This window comes from Aspergillus candidus, assembly GCF_002847045.1.
Source record: "Aspergillus candidus strain CBS 102.13 unplaced genomic scaffold BDW47scaffold_48, whole genome shotgun sequence".
Lineage (NCBI taxonomy): Eukaryota > Fungi > Ascomycota > Eurotiomycetes > Eurotiales > Aspergillaceae > Aspergillus > Aspergillus candidus.
This window is the reverse complement of record NW_020194053.1, coordinates 19,388-42,272: the sequence shown is the minus strand read 5'-3', so window position 1 is coordinate 42,272 and position 22,885 is coordinate 19,388. Positions and strand designations below refer to the sequence as shown.

Below are 22,885 nucleotides of genomic sequence, written 5' to 3'. Positions count from 1 at the left end.
GGGGTACTCCTAGTTGAGAATACAACACAACACAACAAACGAAAGAAAGGGAAAGAGAAAGAGAACAGAAAAAAAGGAGATATCAGATGTTATCACGGGTCAGGACATTCATAGTGGATTCTGTCTGATTGACAGGACACCCGCCATACATAATACGGAGTTCTCGAAGACCCACCGACATACCTAGGTGGCGGTTTTGTTCGAGACCTGCGTAGAGAGTCCCGATCGACTCAGTTGATGTCTAATGAGTCATCTGAATGTATATCTCAAAAAAGTGGTATTTACCATTTGGTTGGTCATAAGCCAATCTCCCTCCTACCTGTATATAGCCCATAGCCCTATACGACCTACTATGGTACTCGCGAGGGAAAAAGAAGCATAAAAAAAGACAAAATGAGATAAACATTAAATTAAAAGAAATGAGAAAAATATGAAGATTTAGATATAAAATAGTTCGGAATTTTCCAACTGGTAGGGCGCACTTTTGTGTTTATCAATCTGTTCGGACGGGAAATATATATTCGGGTGCACCCCCGAAGGGGCGATAAACTCGAGGATAATGCAACTCTCTCTCTCTATATCTAAACATTGCTTCAGGCCACAATTTTATAACACTTCATCTACTACTAGGGTCCTTGCTACTTTCGTGTTAACCGTTTGTGAAAAGTACAGTATTATGGATAAATAAATAAATATGAAAAGTGACCATGCGATGATGCTGTCTCGCCCAACGCCAACTCCAAAGTTAACGCCCAGTGAAATCATTCAACCAAACCAAACCTTGCATAGACCCCACGCATACTTCGTCAATAGATAAGTAGGATAGACAGGGATAGGTATATAAATTAGAGAAATGAGGGACTATGCATTCCGCCGCCGACCGCGCTGGCCACCTCCCCGGCCGGCTCCGGCCTTCTCCTTCTCGCCCTCACCATTCGTCTCGCGACCCGCTCCGGGACTCCGTCGACGCATGGTCCCCGGCCCGACGGCGACGATGTCTTCTTCGCTTTCGGAGTCGGAAATGTCGAGCAGGACGGGCATGCGGAACGAGCCGAGGTCGTCGCCGTCGGGATGACCTGCTGGGTCCGAGACGGGAAGGGCATAGGTGGAGTGGAGGGAGGGCTCGATGGTCAACACGTCAGGGACTTCATCTTCCTGGTCGAGGCGGCGCTGGTGGATTTCCTCTGCAGGGTGGACGTCGAATTCGTCCTCGCGCTCCATGTAGACGACGTTTTCTTCGACTTCGCCGAAGTCAGGCGCCAGCGCGGACCACTTCTGCGGTGACACGATCGACCACGTGTAGAGGCAGCCGGACTCGAGGCCGCAGGCGACGACCATGGGGCGGGAGGGGTGCCATTCGACGACGCCGAGTTCCTCGCGGGGGCCCTCGAGAATCTTGACGAGGGAGCCGTGGCTGCGCTCCCAGACGTAGATATCTGGGTTCATGAAGGTGGAGGCTGTGACGAATTCGCTGGTGGAGGAGAAGGTCACGTGGTTCCAGCTGAGGCGGTTGACGACGTCTTGAAACTTGTGTTCGACTTGGAGTTTGATGGAGGAGGGTTCGAGGTCGACGCCGAGGCGGGAGAGGTCGGGCATGACGATTGTGCGGATGACGCGGTCGGAGCTGTTGGAGAGGAGGTCGCGTCCGTTGCTGGAGAGTCGGAGGAGGATGACGACGCCGTTGCAGAGACGCATGGAGTAGATGGTTGTGCAGGTCTGTGTTTCGATGATATTGAGCCAGCCTTTGGATGTTCCGGCGATGATGTGGTTGCCTAGTGCCGTGAAGATCGTTACGCACGTCGAGTGTTTCGCGTCTTGGGCGGCTTGTTTCGCGATGACGGCGGGGTCAACTTCTTCGTCTGGTGGTGGTGGGGCGCGGAACGGCGCCGAGGGGAGGATGCGCTTGATGGGTTTCGGGGATGAGATGTCGACTAGCACGGGCTGGTCTTCGAAGAGGGAAGCGACGAAGAGGAGGCTGTTATAACGAGAGTCAGTACTTGCGATGGGGGTTTGGATTGGTTGGAGGGAGGAGGTACGTACTGATTGTAAGGGTGTAGTTCGGCGATGTATACTGGGGCCTCGAACCGCACGGTGCGCACGCGCGACCCGTCCTTCAAGTCCCATAGAATACACTTCCAGTCCTGCGACGAGCTGAGGAGGTACCGGCCATCGCGCGACCAACTGTGTATCCATATCCATTAGAATGATCCCAATGATGCCTGGCGGTACGGCACATACCTCAGCGATTGGATCTGCCTGGTGTGGCCCCGTAGCTTGCGCGCGACTCCATTTGTCTCAATATCGAAGATGACCACTGTTCCGTCCACCTGTACCGATTCGTATCAACAATGCGATGCAGCAATAGAAGGGAAACACACTCGTCCGGAGGCTAGGTAATCTCCTTTGCGATTGAAGCGCAGACATGTCGCATGGCCGCTTCCTGTTCGAATTAGATGACATCCTTCTCTTCTCGCTTTCCACCCCTCTGTCGCTTATGAGATGAACATACTGAGTTTCTCCGTCAAAGTATCCGGGTAGTCCTGAGCCAGGACGAAAGGATCGATCAGCGACAAATTCATGGCGATGGTGATGCGCTGAGCTCAGGAAAGTCAAGCTTTAGTGAGAGGAACAGAGTAAAGCCTCAGGCCGCAAGTGAGGCCAGAAAAAACCACTAAAAACAATCATCCAGCGAACATCAGTCTGAGTTCAACTGAAACGAACAATGATTCCAGCACTGTTGATCACCACCATTTGTTGTATCAGCAAGTGAATGAAGCAAATGAAGGGTGGCGTCCAGCGGGCGGTGAAGCAGCAAAAGTGACTGATCCGGCTCCACTTTGGCCTGATCGGACCGCCGCTGACTGGCCGGGTCTGCCTTTCTGCCTGATTCCAACCACTGAGGGTGACGGCAGAATTCCTCAGCCACCGCCTTTCCTGCCTGCGGCTCGGAAAACTCGTGCCCCATCGTCCCCCAAACCTGACGTCCGCCATCTCCCTTTCATCGCCTCAACACCGCTACCTCTCCCATCGCCCCATCCCTCCCCGCCCATCGCCTTCTTGTTCCCCATCTCGTTTCTCGAGCTGGAGACATCGCCCGGATTATCCTGACGCCTTTTTCTACGCCCTTTCCCCGTTTTCGAGTTTCGCGACGTCGGAGAACAAGGTCGCAGGCGCCCTCGTGGCAAGGGCGGCCAGAGGCCTCAGCCGGCCAGCTGCTTCGAAATCTTTTCAACGTCGATTCCTCTGACGCTTGAGAGCGAGAATTATCGACAACTCGTGGATTCGCATCTTCCCGATCGTTGAGAACCCCCCCGTGCTCCGTCTGCTTTTTTGTGACCCGTCTTATCCTGTTCCCCTTGTCTAAGTATCCGCGTCTCGGTGACGACAACGACTGCCCACCATGACGAATGTTTACTTTCCCTACTCCAAGGCGCCTTTGCGCACCGTCAAGGAGATTCAGTTCGGTCTTTTCTCTCCGGAGGAGATCAAGCGGATGAGCGTGGTCCATGTGGAATATCCTGAGACAATGGTGGGTTTGATTTCTTCCTTTCTGCTTTTTCTTTGTTGTTTTTGTGTATCTTTTCATCTTCATTTTCATCTTTATCATGCTATTCCCTTGCCATCTACCCGTTCAGGCCAGTCTGGCGATGGAAATGCTGACCCGTGGCGACAAAAACAGGACGACCAGAGACAGCGCCCGCGGACCAAGGGTCTAAATGATCCTCGTATGGGAACGATCGACCGACAATGGAACTGCGAGACTTGCGAGGAAGGCCAGAAAGAGTGTCCTGGTCATTTTGGACATATCGAACTGGCCACTCCGGTCTTTCATATCGGTATGCGGCGCCAGTTGAAAAGACGCGTTATTGGAAATTATCAATCGCTAACCTTGCATCCTAGGCTTCTTGACAAAAATCAAGAAATTACTCGAGACTGTCTGCCACAATTGTGGAAAGATTAAAGCTGATTCGGTTAGTCATCCCTCACGGGATGGCAAATCTCATCAGGCGGTGTTGCTGACTTGATTACCAGTCCGATTCCAAATTTCTCGAAGCTTTGCGAATGAGGGATCCGAAGAGACGATTCGACCACATCTGGCGCATGTCGAAAGATATCCTGGTTTGCGAGGCAGACCCCCCTCCGGAAGATGACGACCCGTTCTCGAAAGAAAGCTCGAAGCCGCAGCGGTTCCACGGTGGATGCGGCAACGCCCAACCTACGATCCGCAAAGAAGGAATCACCCTGGTCGGCACGTGGAAGCCGAGCAAGAGCATGATGGACGAGATGGATATGCAGCAGCCGGAGAAGAAGACAATCACCCCCCAGGTCGCGCTCAATGTGTTCCGGAACATATCTTATGAGGAGGTGCGCATCTTGGGTTTGAGCAATGACTATGCGCGTCCGGAGTGGATGGTGGTCACGGTCCTGCCGGTGCCGCCCCCCCCGGTTCGTCCTAGTGTGCTCGTGGGTGGTAGCACCAGCGGCCAGCGCGGTGAGGATGATTTGACTTACAAGTTGGCTGAAATCGTGCGAGCAAACCAGAATGTCCAGCGCTGCGAACAGGAGGGTGCCCCGGAGCACGTTGTTCGCGAATTCGAATCCTTGCTGCAATACCATGTCGCCACTTACATGGATAACGACATCGCCGGCCAGCCCAAGGCTATGCAAAAGTCTAACCGTCCCGTCAAGGCTATCCGCAGCCGTCTCAAGGGTAAGGAGGGTCGTCTGAGACAAAACTTGATGGGTAAGCGTGTGGATTTCTCTGCGCGTACCGTCATTACGGGTGATCCAAATCTGTCCCTCGACGAGGTCGGAGTACCCAAGAGTATCGCCAGGACCCTGACCTACCCCGAAGTCGTCACGCCCTACAACATCGAAAAACTCCAGAACCTCGTCATGAATGGTCCGAATGAACATCCAGGCGCGCGGTATATTGTCCGGGACAATGGCGAGCGCATTGACTTGCGCCACGCTCGACGGGCTGGTGGTCAGCAGCTGTTGTATGGATGGAAAGTGGAGCGGCATGTCATGGATGGTGATGTGATTTTGTTCAATCGTCAGCCGTCCCTGCATAAGGAATCCATGATGGGTCACCGTGTTCGTGTAATGCCATACTCGACGTTCCGACTCAACTTGTCGGTCACGACACCTTACAACGCCGATTTCGATGGTGATGAGATGAACTTGCACGTCCCCCAGAGCGAAGAGTCGCGCGCTGAGCTGAGTGAGCTTGCATTGGTACCCATGAACATCGTTTCCCCTCAGCGAAATGGTCCCCTCATGGGTATCGTGCAGGATACTCTCTGCGGTATCTACAAGATTTGCCGACGTGATGTGTTCCTCACCAAGGACCAGGTCATGAACCTGATGCTGTGGGTCCCTGATTGGGACGGGGTAATCCCGCCTCCGGCAATCTTGAAACCTCGGCCCAGATGGACCGGCAAGCAGGTGATCAGCATGGCTTTCCCATCCGGTCTCAACCTCTTGCGCGTCGACAAGGATAATTCCACACTGTCGGAGAAGTTTTCCCCGCTGTCCGATGGCGGCGTTCTTATTCATGGTGGTCAGCTGATGTATGGTATGCTGTCGAAGAAGACTGTGGGTGCTACCGGTGGTGGTGTCATCCACACCATCTTCAACGAATACGGTCCCAGGACTGCTGTGGCTTTCTTCAACGGTGCCCAGACCATTGTGAACTATTGGCTGCTCCACAACGGGTTTAGCATTGGTATTGGTGACACCATTCCCGATGCGCTCACGATCCAGAGGATTGAGAACTGTGTGCGCAACAGGAAGAATGAAGTTGAAGAGATCACCGCGAGCGCGACCGAGAACCAGCTTGAGGCGCTGCCGGGTATGAACGTGCGTGAGACGTTTGAAAGCAAGGTTTCCCGCGCTTTGAATAACGCCCGTGACGAAGCCGGTAGCGAGACGGAGAAGAGTTTGAAGGATCTGAACAATGCCATCCAAATGGCCCGCTCAGGATCCAAGGGTTCTACGATTAACATTTCCCAGATGACTGCGGTCGTCGGCCAGCAGTCCGTCGAAGGGAAGCGTATTCCGTTCGGATTTCAGTATCGTACTCTGCCGCACTTCACCAAGGATGACTACTCGCCCGAGTCTCGAGGATTCGTCGAAAACTCTTATCTACGTGGCCTGACCCCGACCGAGTTCTTCTTCCACGCCATGGCTGGTCGTGAGGGTTTGATCGATACTGCCGTCAAGACTGCCGAAACCGGTTACATCCAGCGAAAGCTCGTGAAGGCTCTGGAGGAGGTCATGGTCAAATATGACGGCACGGTCCGTAACTCGCTGGGCGATATCATCCAGTTCATCTACGGTGAAGACGGTCTGGACGGTGCGCACATTGAAAACCAGCGGGTTGATATCATCCGGTGCTCCGATGACAAGTTCCGGGACAGGTTCCGTGTTGATCTCATGGATCCGGAACGGAGTCTCGGCCCCGAGGTCCTTGAACAAGCCAACGAGATTGCGGGTGACGTCGAGGTTCAGAGACACTTGGATGACGAGTGGGAGCAGCTTCTCAAGGACCGCGCTTTCCTCCGCTCAGTTGCTAAGGAGGACGAAGAGATGATGCAGTTGCCCATCAACGTGCAGCGCATTCTTGAAACCGCCCGGACGACATTCCGCATTCGTGAGGGAACTATTAGCGACCTGCACCCAGCCGAAGTCGTTCCACAGGTCCGATCTCTGCTTGACCGGCTGATGGTCGTACGTGGCGACGACGATATCTCCCAGGAGGCTCAGACGAACGCGACTTTGCTCTTCAAGGCACAGCTTCGCAGTCGACTTGCCTTCCGCCGGCTCGTGACTGAGTACTCGATGAACAAATTGGCATTCAACCACGTGATTGGTGCTATTGAAATGAGATTCGCCAAGGCCGGCGCGAGCCCTGGTGAGATGGTTGGTGTTCTGGCTGCCCAGTCCATTGGTGAGCCGGCCACGCAGATGACCTTGAATACGTTCCATTTCGCTGGTGTCTCGTCCAAGAACGTGACACTCGGTGTGCCTCGTCTGAAGGAAATTCTGAATGTCGCCACCAACATCAAGACCCCGTCCATGACCGTTTACCAAGAGCCGCACCGTTCTTACGACAAGGAAGGTGCGAAGCAGCTGCGTAGTGCGGTTGAGCACACTAGCTTGCGCTCTGTGACGGAGACAACCGAGATCTATTATGATCCCGATATCCAGAGCACGGTCATTGAGAACGATCGGGACATGGTGGAGTCTTACTTTATCATCCCCGAAGATGTTCAGGATGACTCGTCTCGTCAATCGAAGTGGCTGCTTCGTATCGTTCTTAGCCGACCTAAACTCCTGGATAAGGGCCTTACTGTGCAGGATGTGGCTACCAGGGTCAAACAAGCGTACCCCCGGGACATCGCTGTTATCTTCAGTGATAACAACGCCGACGAACAAGTCATCCGTATCCGTCAAATCCAAGATTCCAAGGAGGAGGAGGAAGACGATGACATCGAATACGACGTTACCCTCAAGAAGCTGGAGCAGCATCTTCTGGACACTTTGACCCTCCGCGGTGTCAGTGGTGTTGAGAGAGCTTTCATCAACGAAAAGAACAAGGTCCGTGTCCTTGAGGACGGCTCACTGCATGTCAGCAAGACCGATCCCCTGTGCAAAGAATGGGTCCTGGAAACCAGTGGGTCCTCCCTTGGCGAGGTCCTGGCAATCCCGGGTGTCGATGCCAGTCGCACGTATTCGAACCAGTTTATCGAAGTGTTCGAGGTATTCGGTATCGAAGCGGCTCGTACTGCTGTGCTCCGTGAATTGACCCAAGTGCTTGCCTTCGATGGTTCGTATGTCAACCACCGTCATCTGGCCCTGCTGGTTGACGTGATGACTGTGCGAGGATACTTGACCCCCGTCACTCGCCACGGTATCAACCGTGCCGACAACGGTGCCCTCATGCGTTGTTCTTTCGAAGAAACGGTGGAAATCCTGCTGGAAGCCGCCGCTTTCGGAGAACTCGATGACTGCCGCGGTGTGTCTGAAAACCTGATCCTCGGCCAGATGGCTCCCGCGGGCACTGGCGAGTTCGACATCTACCTGGACCAGAACCTTCTCAACACAGTGGTGTCGAACAATGCCCGTTTCGGCGTCATGGGTGCGATTGGTGCCAAGGATGCAATCATCTCCGACGGTGCTGCCACTCAGTATGACACTGGCTCCCCTATGCAGGAGTCCGCCTACATCGGATCACCGGATCCTGATTCGAACTTCTCTCCGATCCGGCATGCCGGCGCGGAGACTCCAGGAATGGACTACCAGCCTTCCGGTGGCGGTTTTGGTGGTGGCTTCAGCCCTGCGCCGACCAGTCCCGCAGGCTACTCGCCCAGCAGCCCCTTCCATCCGACATCTCCTGGGTATTCCCCGACGTCGAGCTATTCTCCCACGTCTCCCGGAATGGGCATCACCAGTCCTCGTTTCACGACGTCCCCAGGATTCTCCCCCGCCAGTCCGTCCTTCGCGCCGACGTCTCCCGCCTACTCGCCTACGTCTCCGGCGTATGGCCAAGCATCCCCGACCTCGCCGTCGTACTCACCCACCTCCCCTGGCTTCTCGCCGACGTCGCCGAACTACAGTCCTACGTCTCCAAGCTTCAGCCCGGCGTCGCCGGCGTTCAGCCCAACGTCGCCGAGCTATAGCCCGACAAGTCCTGCGATCGGTGGTGCCGGCCGGCACCTCTCTCCCACCTCACCCACTTCCCCCAAGTACACGCCTACTTCTCCTGGATGGTCTCCCACCAGTCCCCAGACGTACTCCCCGACGTCTCCCAACTTTGCCGGCTCGCCGACGTCCCCTGGTGGACCTACGTCTCCTGGTTACAGTCCGACGTCGCCGGCTTTCAGCCCTTCGTAAGTGTTGGCCCACGTCCAGTACCCAAATTTCCAATCATACTAACGTGGAATGTAGGTCTCCTCGCCAGTGAGAGTCGAACGTGCATGGCTACGGTGCAGCTCCGGCTGTATCGCTGTATTATCACTTCCTCGCTCGGACACCGTCTCCAGACGAAAAAGAAAAAATGAAAAACATTTTGCATTATACGTTGCGGAAATGGTTGGTTATTTGCTCCAACATTCGGGCTTTCTAGCCTTCTTTTTCCATCTTATGTCCTTTTCTTAACTGTATCTTTTTCTCCCGCCTCAGACCGAGAAGGCCATACTATTTTTTTTTATTATTGACACGTCCGCGAGATTTCCTTACTGAAATTGCGAACGAATCCCCCGGTTCCTGATGCTTGTTTTCTGCTGTTTTTGACCTTTCTTCGTTCAGGCGATTGAAATACCAAGCGTTTTCTTAGAGTTGGACGATAGGCCCTCGGACAGTCCCCCCGGTTTATCACGGCGAGCGCGACGTTTTTGAAGTGGCCTATCGGTCCGGATCACATGGGGAAAGATGGATGGATGGAGAGACAGACGTTGCTTTGATTGTATTAATGCGGTTTCACTATTTCTTTTTTTCTTTTCCTGTACACAGCTGTAGCGGCAATGGATAATGGACAAAAAAAAAAAAGGATATTAACAAGAGTCGAAATAAAAAAAAAGACAAAATTGAAAAAACCTATCATTGTATCCATGGAATCACAGTAGTTTATCATTAGGGAGTAAACTTTTGGTAGTCTGTCGTAGAGAAGAGACGTCATGCTTGATATTGTCCGTCAATATCGATGCCAAGGGGAACGTCGGGGAAATGAAGGTCCGCGAAGCCAGGTGGCCCGATCCGCATCGACTATCTATCATGTTGACGCAACTCCGTTAAGCTGGAGCTGCCGACCATCCAACTCTTCAACTCACTTATCCACCCTGTTTCACTACTTGTCTCTTGCACATTTGACCACGCTCATGTTCTGATCTAGAAGCGGGTCGCCATGCGCCTCTCGCTGCATACTATCATCGATCTTTCTCAGGAACCATGAAGTACCTGTGGCTATGGCGTTTCCTGCCGTTGGCGTTGCGTGAGTAGCTGGTCTTCCTATCCTATTGCCATGGGCGGTGATCCTCAAGTTGATGGACTATACTAACGACTGATGCGATTGTCTACAGTGCTCCTGCAGACGCTGGTGGCTGCGTCCGAAGGTCACCCGGATCGTGAATCTACCACCGATGTCACCCGCCAACCCCCACCCGGCTCAACCAAACCCCCAGGCGGGACGGACGACTTTGAGCCCTTACCTGGACATGGTGAGACCTACAGCAGATTCCCGACCCGTCGCGTGTTCGCCACTGACCATGTCAAATGTTCCATGGTATAGAACATGTCGAGTCCGCTTTGAAAATTCTCCACGCCGCCAAACTCCCCGCCACCACTTTCGACAAACCGTCCGGTATCCTGGGATACACCTGGCACTATGCCCGACAGGCCATCCATCTATTGTTTCTGAACGGGCCGTCATCCGATGGAACCGACTCCAGAAAGGTCCACCCGAACGTCGCCAAAGCCGTCAACGAGCTCGAGTTCGCCGCCGAGGAGGAGTTGAACCCCGACGCCATGTTTCTTCTCGCCGAGATGAACTTCTACGGCAACTTCACCCACCCCCGAGATTTCGGACGCGCCTTTTACTGGTATCAGACCCTTGCATATCTAGAGGGCAACAGCACCGCGCAGTATATGGTGGGGTTTATGTATGCCACTGGGATCGGGGGCGCCGTACAACGCGACCAGGCCGAGGCGCTGCTCTACCACACTTTTGCGGCCGAGGCGGGGAATACAAAGTCGGAGATGACGCTTGCATATCGCCACCACTCTGGCATCGGAACCCCGCGCGACTGCGACCAGGCGACGTATTACTACAAGCAGGTGGCAGATAAGGCCATCGAATACTACCGGTCTGGGCCGCCGGGCGGACATGGCATGATCAAGGAGTCATACCGTTGGGCCGATGAAGAGGGCGGTGTCTATGGGGAGGGTGCTAGTATGTCGAGCTCGGGTCCCAGCGCCTTGCGGGATGTTCACACCAATACCGAGGCGAGTCTGGAAGATGTCCTGGAGTATTTGGATCTGATGTCACGAAAAGGGGAGCTCAAGGCCACATTCAGTTTGGGGAAGATGCACTACGATGGCGGTCGGGGAATGGCCCGCAATTTCCGCAAGGCAATGAAGTATTTCAAGCAGGTGACGAAGCGGTACTGGAATAAGGATGGGTCCATCAACCCCAACCACCCCTCAGGGGTCGAGAAACTATCGTCCAAAGCGGCGGGTTTCATAGGGTTAATGTACCTCCGCGGAGAGGGTGTCGAGCAGAGTTTTGCGACTGCCCTGACTTGGTTCAAGCGGGGCCTTGCCAACGGGGACGCCATCTGTCAACACCACATTGGACTCATGTATCTCAACGGGTACGGTGTTCCTCAAGACGCCTATCGAGCGGCGTCATATTTCAAGTCAGCGGCAGACCAAGATATTGCCGCGGCGGAGACGCAACTTGGCGCCTTATTCCTGGACCAGGGTGACATTCCCACTGCCACCCGGTACTTCGAGCTTGCTGCCCGCTGGGGGTGGATGGAGGCCTTTTACTACCTGGCAGAGATGTCGAACAATGGCATCGGCCGGCAACGGAATTGTGGCATGGCCGCGTCGTACTACAAGATGGTCGCCGAACGCGCGGAAGCGATCCACTCTTCCTTCCCCGAGGCGAATGCGGCGTACGAGAGGGGCGATTCGGACACTGCACTCATTGCTACCATGATGGCGGCGGAGCAAGGCTATGAAAGTGCGCAAGCCAACGTGGCATTCCTGCTCGACGAAGAGAAGGCGCTGTTTTCCCTCCACCGGATCTTGCCAGGCACCAAACCGGAACGACATTCCTTGCTCCGCAACGCTGCGCTGGCCTTGATCTACTGGACACGGTCGGCTAAACAAGCGAATATCGACTCCTTGATCAAGATGGGCGACTATTACCTAGACGGCGTCGGCATCGCGCCGGACGCGGAGAAGGCATCGACCTGCTACCATTCGGCGGCGGAAGCGCACTACAGCGCGCAGGCATTCTGGAATCTCGGCTGGATGCACGAGAACGGAATCTCCGTGGAGCAAGACTTCCACATGGCCAAACGGTACTACGACCTGGCGCTGGAGACTAGTCCCGAGGCTTATCTCCCGGTCAAGCTGAGCCTGCTCAAGTTGCGGGCGCGGAGCTACTGGAACCAAATCACGAACGGGAAGATCAACTCGATCCAGGAAGACGAAGGTAAGAACGGCTTCACCACGATGATCCCACCGTCGCTACTACCACCCACCTGAGCGAATGCTAACTTTGGGATCCGGCCCCGGACAGAACCCAAGCCGCGACGGACCTTGAAGGAATGGATCACGGCATTCATCGAGAACGACGAGGAAGAGGAAGCGCACTACCGCGCCCAGATGTACCAACAGGACGAGGAGGACGACTATCTGTCTGGCGGGGATCGCCTGGACGACCGCGACGACGGGTACTATGATGACCTGGAGCTAGATATAGACGAGAGCGTCCTGGAAGGACTCATCATCGTGGGGCTGGCTGCGGCGTTGCTGATTCTCGTCTACGTGCGACAGCAGCGGAATCGACCCCGGCCAGACGAGAATGCCAACCCCGCCGACGCCGGCAATGCGAATAACAACCAGGGGCTGTTCCCTCGTCCGGGCGAGCCTGAGTTCGCGCAGTGGGTTGCTGGCGGGGTGGGGCATTGATTGGCTCGTAACTTTTGGTGATGTTGACTGTACATGTAATATGATGATCAATTTTATGATGCGTCGGGTGTAGATCTGTAGTTGTCTGCAGGCCCGTTTTATCTACATTTTCTATTTCTTTAGAATTTATCTACATTGGTTCCCTTGATCTGTATCCTGGATTGGCAGACCACGTGGTTGATAATCTTATCAGCTTATCGATAACCCCACAGCTTTTCTCCAACAATCAATCTCCTTCATCCCCTTCACCTGAAGCACGTTCAATCTCTTGAACAATGTAACCACCATCCCCTTGAATTGCCCCAATCCGCGAGACACAAGCATGACACCCCTCAAACGACGTCGTCTCGACGCTACCTCCTCAACCCTCTCCAAACTCTTCAAGTCTCCCCTGCGCCGACCACCCGCGACCTCAGAAGCAGCAGCAGCAGCACACCACACGCCCACCAAACACGAAGACCACACGCCATCAACAACCACACCACACGCCCGATCCACCCTAGACACTACTATCACCATCCCACATACAACAACGCCAGCAGCAACCTCCACCCCCACCCGAATCTCAAAGAGAAAACACACACCTCTCCTCCCCGCAGACCCCACCCTCCTCCACCTCCAGAAACAGCAACGTCTACTCCAAGCCCGTCTCTCCTCCCTACGCTCCGAGCTGGACACCGCGCAACAGGCACTCCGACTGGAATCCTCCACCCAAGACGCCGAACTCGAGGCTCTTGTCACGAAGTGGCGGAGTGTGGCGCAGAGTGCGGCGGAGGAGGTCTTCGAGGGGGCGAGAGAGCGTGTTGCGCGTATGGGGGGGATGAAGGCTTGGCGAGAGAGGATGCGCGAGGAGCGGATGGGAGGGTGGGGGGAGGAGATGGAACAGGGACGGAGGGCAGGGGGAGAAGACGATGATGGGGAGGTGTCGGAGCGACACCGTGGGCGTGGGATGGAGGAGAAAGATAGTGGGACGAGAGATGGGGATGATGGTGAAGATGAAGATGAAGAGGTAAGTTCGGTTTGGTACCTCGGAGGTGTGGTCAGGGTGATGCTTACTGGGATCTGCTGTAGGAGTTCACGATGGATGTCATGCTGAAGACGCTGAATGTGGATTTGAGGATGATTGGGTTTGATAAGGGTCAGCAAAGGTTTGTTACGGATTGACTGTGGGATTGTGGTGTACAGTATGATATATGGCGTTGTGGATAGGGCGGGTTGTGTTTGAGGTTATTGACTGCAGCGAATGCTTACTTTCATGCAATTGAATCAACAGAGACCATGCGATAACAGCAATATCGGGTTTAACTGTTGACATTCTACCCATCCATTCCGCTGCCAATCCCTATCTCGATAAATGAAGGACGCGACTAGACTGGGCCGAGTGGATATAGATTTGATATGGATAAGGATGATAAGGACCTGATGAGATCAGCAGTGTGGAGACTCCTTATCTCTCTCTCTTTGTTTCTCCGCTTTCTCCCTCGGCTTTGAGATCCCCTCATTCCTCATCCCTCTTTCTAACTCCCCATTACTTCCTACGTTGACCCTCCCGATATTGTTAATTGATACCCGGTCAAATGTCAGCCTATGCCCCTTCATCTAAAACACCCCCGTCTCCTAGCCTGTGCGCGATGCTTCCGCTTGAAGAGAAAATGTGACCACGCCAAGCCCATGTGCGGAGAATGCCGCCGCCGAGGGACTGAATGTTTACCTATGAAATCCCGCAAGGACGGTCAAGACATCACCATCCCATTGGAGTATCTGAAGCAGCTGGAGTCGCGCATTGCCGAGCTGGACCGTCCGTCGGCTGCGACGCACGATGTGGGTGTCCAGACGGACTTCTCGACCCAACAGCCCGATCCCCATCCGACTACCTTATCGGGCATGGCCGATAGTGCCCCCGGAGGTCTCCACCCAGCAGCGCAGCAGGTGTTCGGCACGCCAGACGACTATCCACAAAATGATCTGCTAAGACACGTCGCAGCGTCGGAACAGGACCTCTTGCGTGTGTCTGACATGCGCTCCCATGCCCCCCGGTTGGAAGGAGCCTTGATCTCGCGATTGGCGTACGAAGTCTACCCAGACCGACCCGGCTGGGACTTCTACGCTGGCACCGATGCCGGATCGCCACATGCGGGGTATCCGTTCTGGCAGGAAGAAGTGTACGCGAACTTGTACTTCTCCATCACGCATTGGGTGTGGCCCTTCCTGGACAGCGGGGCGTGGAAAACGTGGCGTCAGGAGTGGAACTCGGATAGTGAGGCGGATCAGTGGAAGGGCTTTCTCGTCAAGATGGTACTGGCTATTGGGGCTTTGTCCTGCAACGTTCTACAACCGAGCCAGGGCCACTCGGCCCACGCCGCGGATCTCTACACCGCCGCAATGGCGTACTACCCGTATGTGATGGGCCACGAATCTTCCATCCTGCAGATCCAGGCATCCATTCTCATGGTACTCTACGCCCTTCAATGTCCCTCGGCGGAGGAGATCTCGACGGCGGTTTCGTCTATCGTTCCGTTCTGCACGGCGACGGTGGCGGACATGAGGAAGCATGCTGCCGCTGGGAATGGGGTCGATCTGGGCCTTGCGGGGGGCGAGGGGGAGATATTGACCGAAACGTTATTTATCACATGCTTTATGTTGAATGAGATCGTCGTGTCGGGCTGGGACCGGCCGGTTTCGGCCTCTTATCGAGCGATTGACGATGATGTGAGATCACCACACCGGGATTCTTGGAGACTGTCTAATGCTAACCGGTTCAGGTCTACTCCCTCGGAAATGAGGTGCCCTCGTCCTCGAGCACCAGCACGGCGCTGCGACACCTGTTCCGACTGCGGAAGATCCAAGCCGACATTCGACGGCAATGGAGGGAGGAATCAGGACAACCGCAGGCGAATGATACGATGTTGAAATCGGCCTTGGATACATGGAGAAACGAGATCCCTCGATACGGCGTGGAAGAAGCGCCCAGTACATACCTCCATCCGCTATGGATGGCAAACCTTTACGACTATAGTGTTATAATAATGATGCAGGAAAAACGGGACACTCTTCAGCCAGGGGACATCGAGGACGTCGTGACCACCAGCGACGAGGTGTGTCGGAATTTCCGACGACTACAGGAGGAAGGGCAGGTAATGTGTTATACATGGTCAGCTGTAAGCTCTTCCCATCTTGTTCTGGGTACACCGATCAACTCGCTAACTCCGCGTAGCTGGTTTTCCAATTCCGAGCAGGGATCACCCTGCTTTACATATTTTGGGTGACGCCACGAGAGCCAACCCTGGTACAACGGGCCTTGGAGGCGTTGTATATCTGCGCCGATAATGTTTCTCACCATGCACACCGCTGGCCGGATGCTACACCGTACGCGAAGATTATGGATTTTCTCTTCCAAAGCGCTTCGTGGATTCCCGCAGGATCGCCACGGAGCCATAGGAGTGCATGCTCTCGCGAGGAGCTGCCGCGGCACCTGACCGAATTGAAAAAACAATATCTACACAAGGCGGTGCTGCGGATGATTGAAGACATGCTCCTCCAATAGCCAGCTTTCTTACGGATAGAACCTGGACATGCGCGTGTACAATAGATTTCTTCCTTGAGAGGAGGTCTATCAGACCTTCTACAACAGCAAAAGTTTCCCAGTCTCGAGGCCTGTACTGGTCTGCGCCACAAGGATAACGATCGTCTGCGTCAGAGCGGGACTGGTCCAGCGCTTCCACGGGCTTTCGCGCGACGACGCTGGATACGTGGCTGACAGAGTGAACTGATTGCCGTCAACTTTTGCAGCAACCTCCTCCCCATTAACATAGCAGACGAGCCCCATAAGTGCAGCCCCATTGCCAATCTGGACCGCCCCCTGTACCTTCACATGCACCGTTTCCTCAGTGACTTCCTTGGACTGCTTGCAGACGTCCATCCGCGGCATCTCCCCAGACGCCCGAGCGCGCACCGCATTGGAAATCTGATCAGACGCCAACTGCGGAACAAGAGGCGGAACAGCGCGAGACCTTGTCGCATCTTCAAACACAAACGCGTACCGCAGCAGATCTACATCTTCATACGCCTTGCCCGCGAATGTCAAGTTGACCGGCATGCCCGTGTCCTCCATCAACCCCATGGGGACAGACACCGTCGGCACGCCCAAATGCCTGAACACCCGGTTTCCATTCGAGTACTTGACACCGTTACTCCAAGCGTACAGCGACGACTCAGCCGTCGAGTCCGCATCCGCGCGCCCAATGTCGCCATTCGCGGGGAACACGACGGCGTCGAGCCCTAGACCGTCCATCCACTTTTCCAGTGTCTCCACCCGCGCCGTCTCCAGCGCCGGTATCGCGCGGTCGAGCCCAGGAATCTCATAGATTGACGACGGCTTGTTCTCATCCCCAGCGTATGCGACCATCTCATGCCAGCGCAGCGCATTCGCCGCGTCAGGCGTACCAGGCAGCGAACCCGGCGCCAGCGGGAAGATGGATTCCGGGTCCACGGAGGCAAGAGTCTGTAGACCGGGCTGGGCGTTGAGAGCCAGGAAGTCGTTCCACGCGTGCGCGATGAGCTGGCACCGCTCCACGGAGTGCCAGTCTGCGGGGAGGCCGTCGACGGCGACAAGCTGGCCTGTGTGAGCCAGGGCCTCGTACTTTTCCATCATGGGAAAGTCGACGTCGACGACCGTCGCACCGCAGGACTCGAGGGCGCGGCGCGCAGATTCCCATAGCTGGAGGATTGAGGGCCGCGTGTTGACCTTGTCGGGGAGGGGGTTCGCACCGCCGATGTACATGGTGGGGACGCCGATGCGCTTGCCGCGGAGGGAGGCGGTGCTGTCTTGCAGAGAGGGGAAGTAGGCTGGGCGGATGGAGGCGGTTGATGGGAGCTTGACAATGCGCTGCTCGTTCCAGAAGTCGCCGGCAGGGGCTGCATCGACGACGGCGAGCACGTCGAGGACGCGGAACAGGTCAGCCATGGTGCGCGTGTGCGGGACAAGCACATCGCACGTTGGATACAACGGCCAGATTCCCCTCAGGGGGAGCAAACCCCTAGACGGGGTGTAAGCGACGAGGGAATTATTGGACGCCGGCGAGCGGCCCGACGACACGGTCTCGCTGCCGAGGCTGAAGGCACAAAAGTTGGCCGCCGTGGCAGTAGCCGATCCGTTCGAGGACCCCGACCCGTACGCGGCGGCCAGATAGTCAAGGTTGTAGGGGCTCTCAGCACGGCCGTACGAGCCGCGCTGCATGCCGCCGTACGCCATGGCGGGCATGTTTGTCCTACCGATTAGGACGGCGCCGGCCTCGCGCAGGATCTGCACGCAAGCAGCATCCTCTGTCGCGACGAGGCCTTCAAACGCAGGGGACCCGCTCGCGACCGTCATGCCCTTGACTTTGATGCTGTCTTTAACCAGGTACGGGATGCCCTCTAGCGGGCGTGCGGGCAGTCCCGCTGCGCGGCGCGCGTCCGAGGCGGCCGCTTCGTCGAGGACGGACGGGTTGAGGATGGGGATGGCGCTGAGTTTGGGGCCGGCGGCGTCGTACACGCTGATACGGTGTAGGTAGCGGGCTGTCAGGTCGACGCTAGTGATGCATCCTGCCGAGAGGGCATTTTGGAGGTCCTCGATGGTGGCGTCGATCAAGCTGAACGAAGCGGCGGTCTTTGCTGTTAGCAGAACACTCTACTGTCAGAGGATAATCCAACCTACAGAACCCATAGCGACGAGCAAACAGTTCAAAATCTACCGTCAGATTTTTCTCAAAACATAAACCAGCGCGCAAAGTCTATATACTCACCTCCCCCCTCATCGGTAAAGCCGTCGATCCGCGCAGCGGACTTTTCTCCGCTGCAGACAAGCCCTAACTCCAACCACGTGTTGGCTCTGCCGCAGCCTCCACTTTTGTATCGACAACAATTGGCCTGCAGGGCGGACTTTGGCCCGTTTAAAGGACCGATGGATGCAGGATTGCCAGTAACCCCGTGCGGAGAAGTGTACGATAACAGGGCTCGCCAAGAGATAACATCCCTGCCTCTTATCTTCGGCTAGACGATAAGTTGACAATGCTTTAGCTGGCGCGGGGAAATTAGTTCAGGTATAAAATGGATAGGGCGCAACTGTTGAACTGGCTTTTGCCATCAATTATCGTTGTTGCACCTATATCATGACCGACACGAAAGAAGTCCACGCCGACATGAAGGGCGTGCTGGACGCCGAGAAGAGCGAGGGGGTTGCGTCTGGCGAGATCCGCGATATTGGAGCTGAGCTGTATGCGGAGATCGATCAGCTGTCGCCCGAGGAGTTGGAAAGGGAGGGTCGTGAGGTGCGCAAGTTGTTGGATTGGCGGATTTTGCCGATAGTATGTGCCATTTTTGCTCCATGATACGGGAGAGGGGTTGATCTGACGGTGACAGCTGTATTTGACTTATGTTATGCAATATCTGGGTATGTCTTTCTTCCTCACGCCTGATGCAAGGAAGCCCTAGTGAGACATTGCTGACGTCGTCAAGACAAACTATCCCTCAATTACGCATCCGCATACTCGCTCATCCCCGATCTCGGCTTAGAAGGCCAGCGCTACTCGTGGGTGGCGGCCATCTTCAACTTCGGCTATCTTTTCTGGGCCATTCCGTCCAACCTGCTGATCCAGCGTCTGCCACTGGCCAAATACATGGGAACGGTGCTGCTGATCTGGGCTGGTCTGGTGATTGCGCATATTGGCGCCAAAAACTATGCTGGCATTCTGGTCCTGCGATTTCTCCTGGGTATGGCTGAGGCGTGTGTCAGCCCGTGCAGTAAGTCCCCTCCCAGAGAAGGCACTCCAATAAATACTGATGATATAGTGATGAACTTTACCTCCATGTTTTACAAACGCTCCGAACAACCCCTCCGCATGAGTCTTTGGCTCTCCGGAAACGGCATGGCCACGATGGTGGGCGCTCTGCTCGGCTTCGGGCTCGGGCACACCAACAACGCCAGCCTCCACAGCTGGCAGCTCATCTTCCTAACAATCGGACTGCTCAATTTCGTCACAGGAGTCCTCTTCCTCTGGATAATGCCCGACTCACCCAGCAGCGCCAAGTTTCTCACCCACCGACAACGCGTCATCGCCGTGCACCGCGTCTCCGAGAACATGATCGGCGTCAAAACCAAAGAGTACAAGCCGCGGCAGGCGCTAGAAATCCTCTACGACATCAAAGTGCTCTGCTGTCTGGGCCTGGGCATCGGCTGCGGTGTCATCAACGGGGGGGTGTCGAACTTCGCATCGTCGCTCATCAAGGGGTACGGCTTTGACGGGCTCTACGCAACACTGCTGCAGCTCCCGACGGGAGCCGTCGAAGCAGTCATCGTGCCAATCTGCGGGTTGATTTCCACGACTATTAAAGACTCCCGATGCATCGTCCTCGCCGTCGTCTGCCTCATCCCGTTCTCAGGCCTCCTCGGCATCCGCTTCACGGACCTCTCCCAACGCTGGACCCTCGTCGGCTGCACCTGGCTACAGTACATTGTCGGAGCCCCAGTCATCATCTCCTGGAATTTACTAGCAACAAACGTAGGAGGCCACACAAAGCGCTCCCTCGCCAACGGCTGCTGGTTCTCGCTGTACGCAGCGGGCAACGTGGCAGGCGCAAACATCTTCTTCGCCCGCGAAGCGCCACGGTATTACTCTGCGCTGGCGGGGCTGCTGATCTGCTACGCGGGAATGATTGTACTGGCGATGGTGGCGTATTTCGCGATGAAGGTGGATAATGCGAGGAGGGATAGGGCTGCGCCGGAGGAGATGACGGGCGCGCAGAGGGAGGAGGTTGCTGTGTTGGATGGGTTTAGGGATTTGACGGATATGGAGTCGAAGAATTTTAGATATGCGCTGTGATTTTTATGAGTTATGACATGGATTGTTTTTATTGTACTCGTCCAGAGGGCTTTGCAGACGTATGACAGATGACGTATATCAAAACAAGCAGTCTGTATCACAAGAGATAAGTCTGACAAGGGCTTCTTGGGGTGATATCAAAGATAGAAAATAGGTCATTGTAAATATAGAGACAGTGATTATAAGACAAGAGGCATGGTTGTTACCTGACTACAGGTTTAATGATAGATATTATGTTAAACAATAAAGGAACAGAAAGACTTGATTAGCATTAACTATGAAACAGATTGCATTATCCAATATAGTATAGTAACACAACCCTAAAGCGTCACTAGAAAGGCGTGTATCATTAACCTCGAAGGCACAGAAGGAGAACCCATATTACCCCCTACACTCAAACAGACACCAGCTATCCACAATAAGTCCGCTAAGCCCTCGGCTTCTGTCCATAGATAAAATGCGCATACACATACAACTGGCGATTCTCCCTGAACTCCTGCCTCGCCTTCGCAATTAGTATCCGACACTCAAGCTCACTCCAACCCAACACCCTCGTAAAGAGAGCAAGCGTGAGCGGCTCCACCGAATCGACAGCATGCACCTGCATCCACTGCCCAATCTTCTTCAACTGCTTATCCCTCGGCCACGACCCGATCGGAATCTTCAGCACATCCTCACGCACATCCACAAACCCGGCGTCCTTCATCTTGGCCCCCAGCTGCTCAACAACATTAAGCGGCTTGCCGAACCGCGCGGTCCCCTCCGTCAAATTCCGCTGCCACAAGTTGATGCTGGTTTCTTCCCCGGAGTCGGAGCGACGCTCGTCCTGGTCGTGGAACCAGACGCGGAATTCTTGCACCTCGTAGTAGCCGCCAGGGCGGAGGTGGTGCAGGGCTTGCTCGAAGAGCCGGTCCCAGTCGTTGATAGCGCCGACCATGTTGCGTTGGTGGATGTAGTCAAACGCTTTGGCGGGGGTGTAGGGCCAGGGGGCTTCGACGTCGTCGACGACGAACTGGCAGTTTGGGGCGGTCCTGCATCCCGAGTTAGTCTGTTCGTGTCAAGGGGAGGTCGCATAAGTGATGAGCATACCAATACGGCTGGATCGGACTGAGGTCGATCCCCAAGACCTCCGCACCGGGAAACTCATCCGCCATATCGAGGGCCCAGATACCGGTACCGGTTCCGATATCCAGGACACGCTGCGGCGAGTCGATAGGCGCCTTGTGCAGACTCCCACCCAGCATCAACCGAAAGATATGATGCACCATGTCTAGCCGATCCTGCTCGGCATCGTCATTCGGAAATAGGTACTCCCCCTCGCGGAACTTGTGGTATCGCCGGCCGTTTTCATACACATAATCCCTCACACTGGAAGACAGCGACGTCGTCAGCGACGCGATGTCGTCCTCGGAGATAGCGGAGTCGGTGTCCGTCGTGAAACCCTCATCGGCTTCTATGTCGCGTCCTTGGGCGGGGACGGCTGCCTCAACGGGGTTGGTATGGGGGGTCCAATGGTCGGCCATATTGGAATTTCAACAATAGTAGGGATGGAGTGGACATGATGATCCGTTACAGACGACGTGGTGGGGAGTGAGTTGGCCCTGGCCAAGACTTGTGGGCGTAAACTTCATGCTAACTCCATACTAGTCCGTGCTAACGATTGAATACGATCTTCTATTGATTGTTGACGATTTTTGGTCCCCGCACTTGGGTCGGAAGGGGTTTATCCGCCTCCAATCGAATCCTTGTTGGGAGAAGCTTCACATCTCCATATTGATCAATGTATCCCAAGGACGACTGAGGAATCTTCGTGTGGATTGTAAATGATGTGGGTTTCAAGCCCGGACAAGCCACAAAATTGACCGACACAGCAATATTTGCATGGCGTTGATCACCCTGTGGATACCTTATGTACTCTATCTGCAAGCTGACGCTGCCACTGCATAGTCGATCATACACTCACTCTACAAGACATACCCAGCATCTACATTCCATGGCTTGCTGAGCCCGTTCAGTTACTATTTAGACGCCCTGCATCAGCTACGGCAAGAGTGGATGGTCAAGAGCAAGATACAAACAAATGAGCCGAACAAATTCTCTCGTGATGACATGCGCATGTGCTCTCAAATGATCTCTACTAGAATGGTCTCTGTATAATACACGTCCTTGCTACGCTGACTGGCAATTTACTCCTATTGCCAGAACTAAGCATATCTCGGCCATCTCAATCGCGTTGTTTATTATAGGATATACCAGATGGCAAATGCCTGGTAAGGTTTCAATGATCGCTGTAGGCCAGTTGCCACATGCCAACGTGGTCAAGT

The 22,885-nt window shown here is 54.9% G+C and overlaps 8 protein-coding genes across 8 annotated transcripts; 5 read left to right on the top strand and 3 right to left on the bottom strand.

Annotated features, from left to right (window-relative positions):
• Positions 1–720: 720 nt before the first annotated feature.
• On the bottom strand, positions 721–2,743 carry BDW47DRAFT_110587 (Set1-mediated histone H3-K4 methylation subunit Swd1). Its single transcript, XM_024813765.1, has 5 exons — positions 2,510–2,743; positions 2,379–2,440; positions 2,239–2,327; positions 2,041–2,181; positions 721–1,975 (listed from the first exon to the last, which is right to left on the bottom strand). Exons 1-5 carry the CDS (start codon positions 2,577–2,579, stop codon positions 862–864), a joined length of 1,476 nt encoding a protein of 491 aa, XP_024669305.1. The 5' UTR covers positions 2,580–2,743; the 3' UTR covers positions 721–861.
• Positions 2,744–2,995: 252 nt separating this feature from the next.
• On the top strand, positions 2,996–9,552 carry BDW47DRAFT_110585 (DNA-directed RNA polymerase II core subunit RPO21). The gene is made up of 5 exons (XM_024813764.1): positions 2,996–3,529; positions 3,680–3,836; positions 3,901–3,971; positions 4,033–8,894; positions 8,953–9,552. The coding sequence occupies exons 1-5, from the start codon at positions 3,401–3,403 to the stop codon at positions 8,966–8,968; spliced, it is 5,235 nt and encodes a 1,744-aa protein (XP_024669304.1). The 5' UTR covers positions 2,996–3,400; the 3' UTR covers positions 8,969–9,552.
• A 246-nt stretch (positions 9,553–9,798) lies between these two features.
• BDW47DRAFT_110581 (ubiquitin ligase complex subunit HRD3) lies at positions 9,799–12,862 on the top strand. Its single transcript, XM_024813763.1, has 4 exons — positions 9,799–9,994; positions 10,083–10,220; positions 10,292–12,223; positions 12,311–12,862. Exons 1-4 carry the CDS (start codon positions 9,952–9,954, stop codon positions 12,700–12,702), a joined length of 2,505 nt encoding a protein of 834 aa, XP_024669303.1. The 5' UTR covers positions 9,799–9,951; the 3' UTR covers positions 12,703–12,862.
• A 162-nt stretch (positions 12,863–13,024) lies between these two features.
• Positions 13,025–13,866, top strand: BDW47DRAFT_128222 (putative DNA repair protein Dds20/Mei5; the record flags this gene model as incomplete). Its single annotated transcript, XM_024816817.1, has 2 exons — positions 13,025–13,711; positions 13,774–13,866. The coding sequence occupies 2 exons, from the start codon at positions 13,025–13,027 to the stop codon at positions 13,864–13,866; spliced, it is 780 nt and encodes a 259-aa protein (XP_024669302.1).
• Positions 13,867–14,041: 175 nt separating this feature from the next.
• On the top strand, positions 14,042–16,285 carry BDW47DRAFT_63718 (uncharacterized protein). Its single transcript, XM_024819497.1, has 3 exons — positions 14,042–15,411; positions 15,465–15,860; positions 15,917–16,285. Exons 1-3 carry the CDS (start codon positions 14,290–14,292, stop codon positions 16,244–16,246), a joined length of 1,848 nt encoding a protein of 615 aa, XP_024669301.1. The 5' UTR covers positions 14,042–14,289; the 3' UTR covers positions 16,247–16,285.
• Positions 16,232–18,589, bottom strand: BDW47DRAFT_63714 (amidase family protein). Its single transcript, XM_024819496.1, has 2 exons — positions 18,398–18,589; positions 16,232–18,349 (listed from the first exon to the last, which is right to left on the bottom strand). The coding sequence occupies exons 1-2, from the start codon at positions 18,404–18,406 to the stop codon at positions 16,325–16,327; spliced, it is 2,034 nt and encodes a 677-aa protein (XP_024669300.1). The 5' UTR covers positions 18,407–18,589; the 3' UTR covers positions 16,232–16,324.
• A 262-nt stretch (positions 18,590–18,851) lies between these two features.
• On the top strand, positions 18,852–20,561 carry BDW47DRAFT_128219 (putative MFS allantoate transporter; the record flags this gene model as incomplete). The annotated part of the gene is made up of 4 exons (XM_024816816.1): positions 18,852–19,046; positions 19,102–19,132; positions 19,198–19,482; positions 19,531–20,561. 4 exons carry the CDS (start codon positions 18,852–18,854, stop codon positions 20,559–20,561), a joined length of 1,542 nt encoding a protein of 513 aa, XP_024669299.1.
• A 261-nt stretch (positions 20,562–20,822) lies between these two features.
• Positions 20,823–22,178, bottom strand: BDW47DRAFT_110575 (class I SAM-dependent methyltransferase). The gene is made up of 2 exons (XM_024813762.1): positions 21,651–22,178; positions 20,823–21,592 (listed from the first exon to the last, which is right to left on the bottom strand). The coding sequence occupies exons 1-2, from the start codon at positions 22,082–22,084 to the stop codon at positions 20,989–20,991; spliced, it is 1,038 nt and encodes a 345-aa protein (XP_024669298.1). The 5' UTR covers positions 22,085–22,178; the 3' UTR covers positions 20,823–20,988.
• Between the last annotated feature and the right edge of the window lie 707 nt (positions 22,179–22,885).